Source organism: Scheffersomyces xylosifermentans (genome assembly GCF_036884685.1).
Source record: "Scheffersomyces xylosifermentans strain CBS 12540 chromosome Unknown RJT20scaffold_1, whole genome shotgun sequence".
Lineage (NCBI taxonomy): Eukaryota > Fungi > Ascomycota > Pichiomycetes > Serinales > Debaryomycetaceae > Scheffersomyces > Scheffersomyces xylosifermentans.
The window spans coordinates 2,579,030-2,596,732 of record NW_027042939.1 but is presented as its reverse complement, the minus strand read 5'-3'; the positions used below and the strand labels follow the sequence as shown (position 1 = coordinate 2,596,732).

General features: G+C 40.5%; 4 protein-coding genes across 4 annotated transcripts; 1 reads left to right on the top strand and 3 right to left on the bottom strand. All coding sequences in view use genetic code 12, as the record gives it.

Moving 5' to 3' along the window:
* Positions 1-19: 19 nt before the first annotated feature.
* On the bottom strand, positions 20-497 carry NTF2 (Ran GTPase-binding protein; the record flags this gene model as incomplete). The annotated part of the gene is made up of 2 exons (XM_064920405.1): positions 20-387; positions 491-497. The coding sequence occupies 2 exons, from the start codon at positions 495-497 to the stop codon at positions 20-22; spliced, it is 375 nt and encodes a 124-aa protein (XP_064777510.1).
* Positions 498-868: 371 nt separating this feature from the next.
* Positions 869-1,723, bottom strand: RJT20DRAFT_143898 (transcription factor TFIIE subunit; the record flags this gene model as incomplete). Its single annotated transcript, XM_064918692.1, has 2 exons — positions 869-1,603; positions 1,664-1,723. The coding sequence occupies 2 exons, from the start codon at positions 1,721-1,723 to the stop codon at positions 869-871; spliced, it is 795 nt and encodes a 264-aa protein (XP_064777509.1).
* Positions 1,724-2,738: 1,015 nt separating this feature from the next.
* RJT20DRAFT_16437 (uncharacterized protein) lies at positions 2,739-5,184 on the bottom strand. The gene has a single exon (XM_064919178.1). It carries the CDS (start codon positions 5,053-5,055, stop codon positions 2,848-2,850), a length of 2,208 nt encoding a protein of 735 aa, XP_064777508.1. The 5' UTR covers positions 5,056-5,184; the 3' UTR covers positions 2,739-2,847.
* Positions 5,185-11,428: 6,244 nt separating this feature from the next.
* On the top strand, positions 11,429-13,543 carry WOR1 (transcription factor WOR1; the record flags this gene model as incomplete). The annotated part of the gene is made up of 1 exon (XM_064918151.1): positions 11,429-13,543. The coding sequence occupies one exon, from the start codon at positions 11,429-11,431 to the stop codon at positions 13,541-13,543; it is 2,115 nt and encodes a 704-aa protein (XP_064777507.1).
* Between the last annotated feature and the right edge of the window lie 4,160 nt (positions 13,544-17,703).

Sequence of the window (17,703 nt, the reverse complement as noted above, 5' to 3'; positions counted from 1 at the left end):
AAACTCAAAGGTGCTAGATCTAAGAGTAGTTCAATCTAAAGATGTCGTTGAAGACGTAATAGGAGCTTCCGTCTGGAATCAAGTGGAAGACCTGAGAATAACGTTGGGCATTCTGCTCTTCGTCAATCAATAACTCTCCGGTAACCATGACCAAGATGTCGCCACTTGGAGAAGCTGGTTGGGCGTCTAAGGTGGAAATTCTGTGAGCGACCTTTTGGAATGGCAAAGAGGCTAATTTCTCAACAATATCCTTAGCGCCTTGCAATTGAGAGGTCTCGAACGTCAACATGGACTGGTCTCTATACAAGTTACCCAATTGAGTCCTATCGGAGTCGAATTGTTGGTAGTAGAAGTTGCAGAACTCAGTTGCAACAGTATTGAAATCGACTGGGTGGTGTTAGTAAAAATAACTGTTCAGGTCATATCGAGTGTCCGCAAAAGACATCATGCCATCATAGCAAGTTTTTATTTCAATCAAATTTCTACTTACCAGACATCTTATATATTCTTGCTTGGTGTTGAGGTAATCAATATCATCTTGTTGCTTGATTCATTAAGAACAGAATAGATCTTTACAAAAGAAAAAAAAACGCGGACCTCAATATACACCTGTGCTGGAGATTACGCACACAGCTTTTGGAAATGGCATAATGGCATTTTTACTAGGTGATAAAATGTATATATCGACGAATATATTTAATAGTAGTAATATATAAATGCACGTTAGAGTAACACACTCCTAGAATTCCCAAAATTCCCAAAAAAGTGGCCTCTTCAACTAAAATGTAATATACAATAGATTTCTATTTCGTTAAGGTTTCATGAATTGAGAAAGAAAGATCCGTGAGAGACAGCTTTTAGAGGCTATTTACACCGCAGTATAGTCCTTCAAGATTCCCTTCATATGAGTGTTAGTAATCTTACCTCTTCTGGCCTTCTTTTGTTTCTTCTCCTGTTGCTGTGGCTTCTTCTTGATCAAGTTGGGGTCTGCTCCCGTAGGCTTCAAACTCTGGTCTATTAATGCTTGATACAAGTTATCTGGGTCCGGCAACTTTACATTGGACCACATATCCAAGAATTCTTCCTTGATTGTTCCCAAGGGTCCTCCAAGGTTGGCCCATACCATTCTTGGAGCATTTTCTTTCTTGTTACGCAAAACCAATATCTTATCCTCTGCTTCAAGGTCATTTATAGCAGTTAAGCAGCCGGCCCAGCCGTCCTTCAAATCCTTGACTGAAGTTCCCTTGAATGTGGTCTGTCTTCTTAAGAAACCAAGTAAGTCTTCCGCATTTCTGATATTGTGCAATGAAACATACTCTAAAGTGTTAGCTTCAGGATCAAACTTGATACGATCAATTTCCTGAAGTAACGGCAATAAAGTATGAGTTATATCAAACGAAAGATAGTTCAGTAACTTGGTTACTGATATTGGAAAGTCATGCTGTTTTATGTATTCCACAGCCAAATGAAGTTGAGTAGAGAGATGTGAACTAGACATTTCACCCAATGAAGCCTTTTGCCTTTTGATTACCTCTGTCACAGAGTCCGATGGGGCAAGACGTTTGGTTCCACTACGGGATTCGTCATTCAATCTATCCCCTGACTGGTTTGTCTTCAAGGGGGAGGAGGGCTTCTGGATTATAGGTCTCCGCGCCAAGCTCACCGAAGATCCACTTTTGATCTTGCTTTTAAACGCAGAGAGTTGTGCTGACAAATCCGACATCTCACCTAGCTAGCCAAAATAAGATATATCTGTTGGCCACTACAACCAACGACAATACAGAACAACAGTCTTGAATCCATTTCTACATCACAGATTTTGAATGATATGTCATATCTAAAAGAAGTGAGAATACTGCGAGCTAGGGTTACCCGCATTACTCAGGCGAGCGAGAAAATTTTGGCGAAGCATATAAAGAGAAGAATTAAGCAGAGGATTTTATGAGTTCTTTTCTTTCTGAAGCACGGGACCTTTAAATGTCTGCTTCATCAACAAGTCATTAGCGTTAACATTAGGAGCTAATCAGATGTGGCAGATGTTTAATTTTTCTAGAGAAATCTTGTTTTTTCGTGGGGAGCAGTCCCCTCGGAGAAGCCAGCCTTAAAACCATCGCTGTTCGAGGTCGCCGCTAGCATGCTAGGCAGGCTGACCCATGAAATGGTGATGACCTACTGGTTGGGACATCATATGTCGTAAATTTGGCTAGTACGATCGCTTTTACTGCCATTAATAGACAGTAGAATCTTAATCCTATAAATTGCCGACATGAAAGGTGAAATGTAGAATATCCTAACTAGTAATAAATTTGACCCAAAGTATATTTTGAAGTTGCACAGAGCCACGCTTCATCCCTCCGTTTACCAACACGCCAGAAAGAAGTTAGTTATTGGTGCCTTGTTCGTGCTTGGCCAATTATCATAAGACTGACTTATCTATTTTACTATACTAATCTATATGATTTATGTATAGAAAACAGATTTGGATTTCGTACTGTTTCACTACTATGATTGAAACATATTATCTCGACTCTCTGAGCAGGAGTATCTTTCAAAAGCATCAAAAGTATAATTCAAGTTCTGAAATCCGTCTCCAACAGACACTATTGAAGAGACTCTCTATTATGGAATAAATCTTACCTTCTGAACCCTGTAAACTTCTAACACTATTGAAAACTTCTAAATTGCAGACTACAAAAGACAAAATTGATCCGAATCACGACGGCCACACTGACTAATACCTCATGACTGGCTCCCCGTTACAGAAATTTCTTCAATCTTGTCTACATTGTTCACTTGTTTTATCATGTATTGGTACCTTCCCAGAAGGTTTCAAGTAATGTTACACCGCTATGCTAAATAGTTCTCGCCCATTCTGCCGCGTCTAGCTCTCTCCCGACGGAGAAACTCATCAAAGGAGTCATACAACTCGTCCTTGATAATTTTGTGAACCAATTTACAACCCTCATGAGTATTTAAATCGATTTTCTTTGCCCATTGAAGATTTTTATACATGCCTGAGTCGGTCAAGTCAATAACCAACTCTTGCTTGTAGTGGGCCGGATTAAATGCTGAACCTAGGTCGTCGTCAGACACTGACTCTAGATCCATATCATAACATTCTTCGTCACTCAAGTAGCCGTAGTAATCCAGCTTTGTTTTCTGAGTCAAACTTTCTAAGAACCGATGGACCAGAGCTTTGTTGAGCCAGATCATCAGTGACAAGTTAAGATATTTCAATTTTCCTCCTTGGTTGAAATTTATACTGCTGCTACCTGGAAAGTTATTGAACAATTGAACTGTATTGCGCTGAGACGAGCCATGAACTCTGATGATAGCTGAGAGAACCTCTTCTTCGTTCAATTTCTTCAAGTAGTTATTATTTATAGATTTCAAGTTCAAGTCACTTAGGTATACTTTACCATCTCCTTTGTTAAGATATGAGATATCCGCTACGGTTTGAGGTAAAGGGGGTAATAAGCTGTTGTACTTCCTGATAGGCTTCAGGAACGTGGTAATAGAGTATACCGAAGATGCAGTTGAAGAGGAAGACTGGTTCGATTTAAAGAAATTGCTGGATGAAAACGCATTCTGTCTTATCGAAGCAGCGACGCCTCCCTGAAAACTACCGTTTTCTAAGTTGCCGTTGTTATGGAAGCTCCCATTACGTATACTTCCTTCAAACGAAAGGTCATCGTAGTCAGCAAATCGCATCAACTCATCTATTTTATATGGGAGGTCCTTGGGATAATTATTCATTAAATCGAAAGTCTGATATTTGTAGATAGTAGACCTGCTGATCTCGTAGTCCATCGACAATGAGAGATTTCCAAGGTTCAAAGAAACAACATTTGGACATAAATTGATCAAATGAAGCAAGTATCCAATAGGAATATCCTTTGAGGAGGAGTAGTTCAACAAAAACTTGTTAATCAATGGATGTGGGGACGAATTTCTATGCAAAATGGACGAAGTAGCATCATGCTGACCATCACCTAAATTCAAGAATTCTAATCTTTGCGCTTTTCGACCAGATCCATTTGAAGAGTGGGACCGGCTTCTCTTTTTTGATTTGAAGTATTTGAAAGGTTTTGAGAACCTCTTTGACGAAAGCGATTTATGTGATGATGCGGTCGATTTGGACGATATCATCAGGATTTGAGAATTCGATGAGATCTTCGTCAAACACACAGACGACGAAGCAGGGTGAATGGAGTACAATGGATTGCTCTTGAACTTCCAGTCCCTCCAACCAGCTAAGATCTTATCAGTACCGGAGGGAAATTCGTCTGACTGTTCAGACGTAACCGTGGTATCTTCATTAAGATTATTTTGTTCCTGGGCCTCGTCATCTTCCTCTATATCCTCATCGTAACCTGGCTTTATACTGGAGAGATCGACAGTTTTGACATACTGTCCGATCTCTGAGTTAAGTCTGAGATAGGTGATAAACTGCGCAAAGCGATACGTCAGTGTGAAGTGGAGATCTTGATAGTAGTATGGTTTTGCGAAGAAGTAGAATAACTTATTCGTATATAAACAGGATTTCAAGTCGGACTTAGAGTCAACCAAAGAAAAAATGTAGTCTAGAATCTCAATTGGTAGAGACTGGAACTGTACTGTGGGAGCAGGTGGTGTAAACTTCGATGATGTAAACATTGAGTTGTTTACGTTGGATGATCGTGTAGGCGGATTCGAACTGGGCATTGTTTGAGAGCCTGACGACGAAGACACTGCAGAAGCGATGAGATTGGGGTTGCTTAGCCTCATTGATAAGGTTCTAGAAACGTCTCCCAATAAAGATTTGTATTTCATTTTGAAGCCATTAGAGGAGCTGTTATTAGTACCTCCCCTGTTACCGGACCCATCTTTTGATCCCTTATTGAACGAGAGAACAAGGTTACCTCTATTGGAGAAGTTAGAGTGAAGGGTATTCAACTCGTTCTGACTCAACGGAATTAGCGAGTGAGTCCTATAATCATATCGAGCGGTTGGGTTCAAGAGTGATCGGTAGGGAGGGAGGTACGTATGGTAGTCTATCGTATCTGTCTTTAGCATAGACGTTGCTTGTGCGCTTCTCAACTCGAGCTATGTATGTGGCTCTTGCTCTTCCAGTGGTGTAGATAGCGGTAATGGATGCTTTTCGGGGCAAAGGTTTACCACACTTGAAAAAACCGTGGGGTAAGAGGGGCTGGCACTGGATGTTGCGAAGTAGTGGTGGATCTCAAGCTATTGATACCGAAACAGACAACAACCAGTAGGAGTAACAGGTATGAATAGCTTTCTGGAACTGTTGTACTCGTGTGGGCTATGGAGTTTATAACTGGCACACCACACTATATATAGTGTACATGGGACGTTTATATGTATACCGGTATACCGTACTATAGCTAATTAGGTAACTGGCACAAAAAAAAATTGAATAGGGGCGGGGCGAAATGAGGAGTTGATCCCTATTAACACACCATTTGAAGGTTGCCAGAGGCCGCAATTGGTGGGAGATATATTTTGTATGTATGTCCAGATATAGGTAACAAAGCAAACAGGTGAGGACCAAGGATGTGGGAGAATTTTGTGGAGGCGGTGGGGGTGGGTTGGACAGACTACTCCTATTCATATCTATGTGCGTTAGGTGATCGAGGAGGAATGTGTTGCCACGGAGGTTGCTTTGTTGCTGAGGCTATGGGTGGTTAAGAATGGGATCGGCTGAAACCACAAGAATCTGAAATTCGTTATCGGGAGTACTTATTCCTTCATCCAGCTGCTTACTCCTATTGTGTGCCGTATTAGTCCTTGTCCACAGTATAGGCACAAACAACAGGGCCCCAAAAATGAGAATCTCACTGAAGTTCCAGAACTGCAGTTATACTATGACTTGCAGAGATTTGTTACCTTGCCTCAGTGATTGTTGCTCAACGGAAGTGCTCGGCGATACAACGTTGTTTTGGAGGTCGCATAGCATACACCCCAGTTAGACAGATCAAGATAAGGGTGAAACGTGGATGCGCAGGGCCACAACTACCTAAGACGGCTAATACTATGTTTTGATTATTTTGCTTAGTTTTGATGTAGGTGCAAATTCTGGCGTTCTCCTATGCCACGGCTCCCCTCCTTTTTCGTCAACTTGATCTCCACATAAAAACACAAGATTATACACATCTAGCTTCCCTGTTCCATGTCTTTTGTGTGGACTCCTTCAGTGAGTTTTTTCAAATATATCAACTTCAGGATGCAGACTATAAGTGGAGCCTCATCTAAGTGCGGAGCCAGTTTAAATATACTAGAAGCGAGTACACCTTGTCGTATCTTGACAATAGCCGTTCAGCTCTTCCTCCTCTGTGAGTAAACATCGAGGCTTGGGAGGGGGTTGCTTTGGTGTTAGACGATTATTTTTGATCATAATGGTGTGCCCGCCATAGAGGTTTCCTATTCGGGATCCTGTAGTCTCGTGCGGCTCGATCCTTAGGAATTGCGTATTGATACTTTACAATACTATTAGTGCGGTACGACGGGTATCGCAACAAATAATGTCAGCTTTGGATCCCATTCCGTTCGATAAACTGTGAGCCCCACAGCTGTTGGTACTGAGAGATTTTTCAACACGCTGACGCAAGCGTTAGCGGTGAATGTAGATTGGCCCACCTTCAGTTATCTATCATAATCAAACCAATCAAAACGGTACGGTGTATTGTTTATATTGCTTATGTTGTTTATAGTTGCCCTTTTTCCAATAATGGAACAATGAAGAAGGGTTGTCCAATTCTGCAGAGCAAACTACCATACGAGGTTGTGATGCCAAGTCATAAAGAAAGAATTACGTTGCTCAGGTACCAATGTCTGGGCCGTTGCTTTATCCGCAAGTAAAACTTTTGTCGTGAATAGTTGATCGAAAAATAGTTACTATAGTGCTGATCTAGATCTCCACATAGACTAAACACGGTAAATAATAGATTCCACCAGGCAATAATAAAATCAAGATGATCAAGTAAAAAATTAGCTCTCCCTTAAATGCCATTGGACAAGAGATCACCTTTGTCCCAAATGGAAACTTCGTTTAAGCGTTCCTTCTATATGTATGGAAGATTGTTTTCAAAAAGTGAAAGTTATTCACGAGATTCTGTGCCGATAGAAAATAATAGACTCATTCTTGTTTAGGCTGAGGTATTATCATTCCAATTATTATTACTACGTAGCTTTCTGATCGATAAAAATGTCAAACCATCAACTCAAATTAATGTTTAGTGCACATTTTCTGTTTAGGGGTAGGCTCCTTAAGACGAAACCTTACTGCTTGATTAAAAGGAGTGACTGGCAATTTTGAGCTTGACGAAAACCAAGCCAAAGGATCTGTAACTACGTCAGCACACGTCCCCTTCATGTAAATCTGGTGTTTTTTAATATGATCTGATTATTAAAGGGTATTAATTAGCTTCATAATATTTTGTAGATGATACTTTTACGCAATTTAGGAAAATAACTGAGCAACAATGCATATCCCAATACGGGAAGATTTACGAGAATTTTATGGAGCTCCGAAAAATTATTTTCTATGGACAATGATTTTGTCCCCCTGATTTTAAACTTAGGTAGGGTGAAAAAGCTGGTTCTTCGAAGCCTCACAAAGAACATCTAATGTGCTTTAAAATATCAAGAATATATCTACATGAAACTGATACTGTGTGCTGCCACAAAATACTAAAATGGGCAAAGCTTCCACCTAACTACATCGTATCACTTTAGACCGGCGGATTCCTTGCAAGCTATCTCTCTTGAATAGCAACCGTTTCATGAGGGAGCATTTGCTCCGACTTTTCGTAGACACTTCCATACTAAGGCATTATCGAATGTCGCCCGCAAATGAGGAAATCGGGACCGCCGAAGCTTAAATTGGACTAATTCCTTATGTTGCAGAAACCGCTAAGAAGAAGCATGAGAATGAACTGATATTCTTTCGGAGCCGTATGCTGAAAAGAGGCTGAAGAAAGTGCCGTTTGTTTATTCTATTATCCATTCCTCCGGGGAAATATCTCTCTTCTATAACCTCGGCGATACCATTATTAGTTTAAAATCTGAAGTGCGTTCGTAAACAAGATCGAGTATTTCCATGTTCAGCAGCTAATATTCAAACGATACTTCTCTTGACAGCAGAGCAACGGGTAGTAAGGTTTTCGTCCACAGAATCTCTATAATAGACACGGCTAAAAGAATGCTGCTAAGAAGTGTGCCATTGCCACTTGACACAAAGACTACACATAAACGATACATTATTCATAGAAGCTTGAACATGTAAGTCCCTGCATATATCTATAATTTGAAGTAAAAGCTATACATGGCATCCTGAAACCTACCTGATGCATGCGACCGAAGTTCAATACCTAAGGACTACGAAGACAGTGGTCTAAGTCATCACAGATACATAGAATTTATAAATAGTCATCTATAGGGATGATATCAATTCTGAGTAAACAAAACACTTATTTCTACAGTGCATGTTTTTATTATTCTCACAAGGCATTGGAATGGTAACCATGCAGATAAAACTCTAATGAAAATCTTAAAGCTTAATATATCCTCCATTGGAATAGAACATGGCGTTCTAGGTTCGTAATCGTCATGAAAAATTTGAGTAATTCTTTTCTCATTTTTGCGTTCCTAAAAGGTATTACAGAGCCCACCTGTATTTTTTGTTTAAGCATTCGATATGCTGGAAGAGAAGAGCTCCAAAAACTAGCACATGGGTCAAAAAATACACTCCCACAAAAGTTAAGACTTCCTCGCTATAAAATTTTATCACACATACTTCGCCCAATGAGCAAATACTGTCCATTTCCAATTGTTTACTTACATATGGTGGAGCTTGCAGCAACTTGCTTGAGATGAATCATGTCCAGGTCCTTTTCTAGGTCCTTTTACGTCATCAGCCTATTCCATTAAAAAATTTCAAGCTAGAACGGAGGCATTAACAATGATTATTTTACCATGATTATTTTTGTATGTTAGGCTCAAAGGATGTCTCGGGTTGGTAGTTGGCCCCTATCCGAGTATCATAGAAGTGAAAAATTTTTTTACGAAAAAACTTTATATGTGGGGGACAGAACTGATTCGTTTAGGTTGGAGGCAGCAAGATCTAAATAGTCATCAATCTGTATCGTTATGGTGAGTGTATTTACACACATTATGGATATGCATACTCAAGAAGTGGCTAATGTGAATCCAAGAACAGATGAACTTTCTACTAGCCCTGCAACAGCTAATCTTTGACAACTTACATCTCGGAAAGATCAAAGCATAAAGTATAAACAGAGTAAAAATAGTTCACTTTCAGTGATCTAGATGATTGGTTTCTAATAAAATTTTTATGAATGCACAATGATAAACCGTTGCAAATTGACGAATATTATTATGATGGGAGCATAGCCATGTAATTGGGAATAGACACTTACACCACATAATAACTCCAGTTACGGTGAGGTTAACAGCTTGTGCCTCAATCAATCTGCGTCGTCCCCTTGTTATATCCCATACATCAGCACAAGTGTGTACTACTCGCTGTGCCTAGTCTTGTCCTTGATCGAGTGTACGGCATTACTGGAAAGAAAACGAACAGAGAAGCTCCCAGTACCTTGCCATAATTGCCGGGCTTGTGAAGTGGGGAACTTGGTGACCGGCCAGATCCGAGCCTCCAAATTCATTTTTGGCAAAAATATGCTAGTTGCCGAATTCGGTCGCTCATAATTGCCGTCATCTACTATCTTTAATACAAAATAGTTAGGAGGGGAAATGTAAGAATCAAGTCAGAAAGCCTTCACGGCATCAAGTGTTTGACATAACAATTATATTATATACATTACGGGGATGTGTTGGTTGTTACATGGTTTATGAAATAGAGAAGGGTGCAGAAGAGAGAACACCTGATGCCTTGAATAGCGACACTTTACCGAGCGTCTTGTATTCCCGCGGTTTTCTACAAAACAATAAATGATATATGATTTGGTAATCGCAAGAGAAGTTGGAATCCTGCAAGACATGCCCACTTTCAATGTGCATGCTTACTTCCTGCGAGGTCTATATTGCCAGAACAATGGAGCCACCCTCTTTTAATATGCAGGTTCGGTACTATATCTAAATCAATCAATTTTTATTTTTGCAATCTATGCACTAGTCACGTAGAAATAATATCACGTAAAGGCAACAGTTCTGTTCTAGGAACCCCTAGAATCAATTTGACACTAACAAAAATGGTTGTCAAAGTATGGTATGTGGTGAGACTTGCTTTATGGAGCCTATGAAATTAGCCCACATTTTACAGAGTGCCTTTATCGAAGAAACTTTGAACATGACAGTGGGGCTATTGTTACCCCAATTACATTGGCTCAATCGAGCTGCCCCGATTTGTGCTGCAACTGAAGCTATTTTTCATGGTACTGCACTATTGAAATATGTATCTTTTATCGGCCAGTAGAAATGTCGCATTTTCCGTTCCAAAATAAGCTTCACAGAATTTATTTTTTAACATAAGGTAAATTGAAGAGCCATGCATATTCAAATATTTTATTATTATGTAATGAAATATTTTCTGACTTGGTTTTGTTTTTTAGTTTGTACAAATTATAATTGGTATCAGTATTATAGTACTAACCATTTTTCACGTATATACTTTTTGGTGATAGAGATATATATATAGAAGGAATTCTATTTCTTTTTTAATTGTTCTAAGCTTGTAAATTCTACGATTCATAGTCTTTTCAAGTGTTGATAAGTTTTCTTCCTTGTCTATTTGACGTTGTACCACATTTGATTCTACGTGGATACATAACTGTTTACGTTACAAATCATAGCTTCAAAAAAGTTTCGCTATAGTTGAGTCCTAGCCACCTTAATAGTGCTAAAAAATTAGCGTCTTTTTGTCAAAGTCATCGATAAATTACCATACAACGACACAAGCGTATTAATCTTTGTGTTCTACGCCCCCAAGCTTCACAGTTACACGAAGCACGAGAAGTGAAGCCATAGAGAACGAACTTAAAGGCGTGTGTGTATTCATTTCAACTACCTTCCTGCTGTCTTCAGTGTATACAAGTGACTTCCTGGTGACAACTCGTTCCTTTCTGGACTCGAAACTTCACTTCCTCACAGTGATTCTTATAATAACTGCTCAACCCAAGTTAAACTAATTCCCTCCTCACATAGCTACTAACAAATATTTTCCCATTCTCAAAATCATAATTTTTGTTAGTGTCACCATACATTACGGCTACATTTACATATATTATCTCCCACAAACAGCAGGTCCCCACCAAAAAAAATAATCATTTTTTTTTGTCCACCACAAAAAAAAAAAACTAGTCTTAACCCCTTAACAAGACATAACCAAATACACATAACTACAACAGTCTTATTGGAATTGGTCTAGGACGCTCGAAAGCGTAACATGTCAACGTCAAAGCTTTCGCCGTCATATTACGGTTACGTGGGGTCCACTAAGGACGCCCTTCTAATTATCCAGGAGATTCTAGACAAACAACTCGAGCTTGTGCCTCGTAGACCACACGAACGTGAAAGAGCGTCACTAATTAAATCGGGAAATGTTTTTGTGTTTATCGAAGAACACCTGGGAATCAAGAGATGGACTGACGGTATTGCATGGTCTCCACTGAGAATATTGGGCCGTTTCTTGGTGTACAGAGAGCTCGATAAGCATTCGCTCAGTGAAAAAGACGATAAGAAGAAGAAAAAGCGGAAAGTGAGTGTTGATTCCGACCAACTCGATAATAATGGAGGAAGAAGTGGCACCAGTAGTGGTGCAAATAGCGTTGGAGGAAGCAGCAATAATCTCGCTAATAGCAATAATAGCTCCAATGGAGCGGCACCTTCAATCCCACACGCTCAACAACTATTGCAACATCACCAACTCCACCAGAACCAAAACAATCTCACATCAAATACCAACACATCCTCAGATTACAATAAGAATATCCTCGGAGGTCCATTAGTCACACTGTATGTATTCAAAGATCAAGGTCTCATCAAAAAAACCCTTTCCCTTACTACTACTACGAAAGATTTACATATTGAGAAGTCGGAGGAGAAACAGACTATTCATTTGATTTCGTACTACAATGCTGATGACGTTCTCAATGGAAAACTCCAGAGACCACTGGAAACTGATTTGAAGAATTTAAATATCAGCAACAGCTTGTGGAATGCAGTTAAAGACTCCTCATTGGGTGGAAAGATACCTATTGAAGATGAGGCATACTATTTCTTGGATACCAACTACCAGTTGCAGAATATGCTGTTATTGCAACAGCCACCTCAGATTCCAGTTCAGCAACACCATCCACAGCCACAGGCTCAACAGTCAGCAGGTATTGGCGGGCCTCCACCTACCGTTCATCAACAGCAGCATCAACAACAACAGCAACAACAACAGAGACAGCTGCATGGCACACTTCAATATTATCCTCTGAAATACGGTCCTCCACCTCATCAGCAATATATGCTTCCAGTTCCTCAACAACAGAATGTTCAACCGCCTGAATATTCACAGCAAATACAACCACAAGGCTTTATCAAAAGGGAAGAGGATAGTAACAACAACACCAACAACGGGAATGTTAATAACCCCAATAACGTTAACAATCCTTCCATATCTCCTGCAAACCCATCCACTAACAGCGGACAACAAGAGCTTACCTTCATAGACCCTTTCACAGGAGCTGCTCATCAAACGACGGTCTCATACAATGGTGGCCAACCGGCACCATCGGGAGGTTCCGCCCCTGGTTCTACTGCCGGAACGTCGATTCCTTTATTCAACAATTACATGATATCACCACAGCAATTTGCTCCGCAATATATGCAACAAGGCCATAGCCAGGTGCAACAGAAACAAGGTGCTCCATCTCAACATGAATCAATTCTGGCTAATTCGTCGATATCACATTACCCTCCATTTCCACAACACTTTCAGACTCAGCATCTATACTCGGTACCTGGCGGGCCACAGTACCACTTCGGCTCAGTTCTGGCTCTGCTGGATCAATATCTGATGGGTGGAGCTTCTAATGGTTCCATAAGCTCTATTGCAAGCTCAGCATTATACAATCTGAGTAACAATAGCTTCAGTGGTCCAGCGGGTGTTAACAACTCATCTTCAGCCCCAAACTCGGGAAAGAGCAAGTACAGAAATAGTAGTGCAAGTGCTAGTAGCACAAGCATTAGTGGCCCAAGTGGAATGATCAATACTGGAAGTGGCTGGTTCACTACAAATCCACCTATTGGCGGAGGTGGATATATTTCTGCTCCTCCTCCAATGAATGCTGGTGAACTCGATGCTAATGGTGTCCCTCACTACCCAGGAGTTCCACATCATCATCCAGGCCACAATCATCATATGTTGTCTCACCCATTAGCAAGGACTACTACATCTGTTGCTGGAAGTACGGCTACAGTTGGTGTAAATGACGATGCCGGCAGTGCTGGAACTGCCACGGCCGCAGCAGGAGCTGCTGGACCTTATAATTACTCAAGTGCATCGTCATAATAATACTACTAATAAAAGGAATAATTGTTTATTATATACTCACCGACAACGTTGGTGAAACCTGTTCCATATGCGTGTTTATAGTCTTTTGGTTCTTCATTTTTGTGCTTTGCACTGGCTTTTTAATATTGTATTATTAGATACCTTCGTTGAATGTAAGAGTTACGTCAGAGAACAGGTAAAACTAATGTACGGGGACAAGGATGCACTCATTTTGTAAGGTCCAAAATAATTGTAGTGGGAGGGTTCAGAGAAGATCCGATAAGGCACCTCCCAAACCCCTTAGCAGTCTGTTTCCTGGATGTGGAGATATTTACCTGGGTGCAAAGTCGTCAAAGGGTAAAGTTGTTTGCTTCAAAAAAATGTTACATGGAGAATACGATCAATCTTATAGTTTGTAAAAACCTTGAATACTACTGTAAAAAAATGAACTGTTTTCTCCGCTTTATCTCGGCAATAAAAAGATAGTTGTTGCATCGAGTCGTGGTACCAGATTGTTGTGCTAACTGGTATGAAGTTGACAACAGGGCAAGCTGCACTTTAATCATCCGATTACACTGCGCCTCTCTTAAGTAGTAGCCATTACACTGTCAATTTCATGTAATGGAACAGCCATCAACATCGTTTTACCCATGGTGCATTACTGAAGAATGCCTAAAATGTCAAACACTGCGTGGCATTGGCTGTAGAGTCCACATCTTCACCCACTGCTATCGTATGCAAGAACGGAATGTTGTGGGTAAAAAGGAGCATTCACATGAGCTGCCGACAAACTATTGATTGCAGCCTCTCTATATGACGCAATATATCTTTTAAACAAACTAGTACTACTTGGACTGGGGGAAGAAACCTCGAGCTCAAGACTACAATATTTTTTAACCTAACAAGCTGCTGTTGCACTAGAAAGCCTATATATCGTAAACTGATGTTGAACATTCACTAACAAACAGGCTTCCATACATTCTTTTTTAGAGATATGCATGTGCCTTGTTTGTTGTCGACATTTTAATAATCGCTAAGGTCCCATCTTTTCATATGATTTCCCCAAATCGATGATCTTGTAGAGAAAAGATCAGGCAAAAAGAATACGCTGTTATTTTACTGTATTGGGAATACCCTGACTGCTACCAAGTACAAACGACATTTACAGTGATGTTTGGGGTTTGAACACGTCTTGGGCATTCACAGGATGGCTCTCTGTTGGAGTACGGTTGCTACCACCGGAGTTGTCACAGTAAAATTCTAATTATGCCAGTAAGCTTGTTAGATTGTGCCTAAGGCTTTCATTATTGTGAATTTTGCCGTAGGTGATGGCTCTATAAATCCGTGGAAAACCGCGTGGACAATGCCAAATGTGTGGACCACGCCAAATGGCAGCTCAACCTCTTCATCTATTTATAGATCAAGGTACAACGTTGAACAGATTTACAAAGATTGAGCTTATTCCTGAGACATACAAAAACACAACTTGTTCACGATACTGAAATTTAACCGTTTAACCGAATTGGCACACAGATAAGCGCCAGAACTTAGTCTAAATTATCGAATATGCCAATACCACATAATCAGAAAATCTCCTTTTCACGTTGCGACAAGAATACCCAGTCTCCCCCAAAAAGTACCCGAAGATCTCTCCAAAATTGGAGCCATTGGTCTCTAGTGCATAACGCTAATCGTATCGATGGTTCCGCCAGTTGCCTCCTGCCAACTTTATTCCATCTTGGACACTCTGCTCCTGTGGCCCTCGTCCTCAATTGAAATTTAGTATGTTCTCTGATGCCACTTGCGCCGGACTGTAAGGACGAGAGGTGCTTATCGTAGCGCTTCGAAAACTGTATCCTGTACGTACTGCACACATTAGGCTACAGCGCATGTTTCCTACCGAGTGACTATTTTAGAAGTTTATTGGTCGAACTTGAATTTGGAAGCTGCCGCTAGAGGAGGGGAGCATTCGTTGTTGGTCAGTAGACGGTATAATATTCACTGACGTTATACTTCTGTGACTGTGGCTCATGTCTCTTAACCATACAGTAAGAGGAGGTCATTATTTTGCTTGTTGTGCTAGCCGAAAGAAATCCGTCATGGTTTAGTTTCTCAGGGTGAAGCGTCGGGTGGTCTCAGGATTAAAGAAGCACCGATTTCATGGCGCATAACCTTGGATTCTACGATAGGAGTTAGCGGATCTGAGATTTGCTTCACTTTTTCACCTTTCTTAGCGAGCATCTGGGTTCTAGTCACCATGTTATCCCATGCCTCTGGTACCGTATTTGAACGTGACTTCCTGCTTTTAGCCAAGCAGGACGGCTATATGATTGTATTCCAATTCTGTACTTTTATCATAAATAGAATTACAACACGAGGCCGACGACATTTCTGCAATGCAGAACGCATCCTGCAATGCAACCCAATAACAAGGTTTGTTTAATCCCAAATAGTATCATCCCACTCCTGCAGACGCGCGGTAAAAGCCTTCTGGCAACTTCTATCTCCATATTGCTTATGTAATGCCACACGACCCACACTCCTACCACAAACTAATTATAAAATAATAATTTCAATCATCATTGATATTTTTACCGTGCCATCAGAGTACGCTTGGGCGCCGATCTGCGAACTTTAGTGCCCATGAATGGCTTAGTCACTACTAAAAGATTGGCATTAAAGTGATTCTAAGTGGGACACACGCTGGAAAATATTATTTGGCCGTTCCCCATAATTACATTGGCATTGGACGGATGCAATTCCAGAGCCGTTGGTGGACTGTTTTACATTTGGGACAAGTTTACAACAGTAGCGTATGTACAGTCCGCTACGTGGATCCTGCTCCTTTGCGATGGGGGCTTCTCAACCGACGTATACCAGTGCATATGACCACAGCTCAAGCGAAAAGAAATTGGTCGTGCTCTTCCTCGTATGTCAGTCTAATGCTGACATCCGCATTCAAGGCTTTCGTGTAGTAAATAGAGATCAAACTCTAACTAAGAAAACTCTATTGGTAGCAAGCAACCTCAAGAAGTAGAAAATATCGTGTTGACTCCTATTTCGGATATTTTTAGATGGTTCTCAGATATCGTTTTTAACTATTAGCTACTCCGCAAAGGCTTCTACGTTGCATTTGCGCATCATTTGAAGCCGCCTATATAAGCACACAGGGTTCTGTGGTTACAAGGCCATGCACGAACGATACCAAGACGTTTGCTGCTATATCCAACGTACGTAACATGTTGCTGGGGCAGGAACGGCTGGAGTCTAGGGGGGCCGTGTAGCCCGTTGCCAGTAGCGGGTGTTTGCGGAGACTCACGGAAAAAAATAAGGACAATTATTATTAGAAGTGTTAATGTGGTGTGCCACAAAGGACCACCTAGGCATATTGGGGGGTACACGGAGGACTAGATTATCTTTAGCATACAAATCTCGTAATCTTCACTCAACTATCATCTTTGGTATCTGGCAACGGCTGGATACAAAGAAGTCCTAGTACATAAGATAATATAATTAAACAATAAGCTTTAAAGAATAAACTCTATGATACGTCTTCTCTCTCCATGACTTTTTAGGTTTCTCACCCCTGACTCCTTATGGCAGCTCAATGAATAGTGTTCCGTTAACGACTTCCTCTTTTGCATACAGCGGGAAGCATCTATAAAATGTGTAGAGACGGGGAATCACCAAATGAACACGAAGGGACCTTCTTTTTTCGAAGTTACGGTGACTCAGAACACAACAATTACGGATTTTAAGCCTTAAATCTCCAAGTACTTCTAGAACAAACAGTGAACCAATGACATCCGATAAAGGATGCGGTCCTTATACACGTCGTAGGGGAGTGGAATCCCGTAGACAAGTGCACATTATATCAAGAGTGAAGTTTTTGTGTATGTTTGAGTGATCTCGATCTTAGATTATGGAGCTTGCCCTAAATTGTTTCAACAATTGTGCATTATTCTCTTATTGTCTTCTGAGAGAGAATATTATGTAGGAGATACTGATTATCCGTACCAGCCTTGAATATTAAGTTTGCAAACTCAAAATAAAACACATTATATTAAAGGTGGGAGTTTGTATAAGAAATAAATATGTACCTAAAGATCAACAAGAGAGCGACATTGTGGTTTGTTTGGTATTATTGTAAGAATCCGGATAAATTAACAATATCTTGA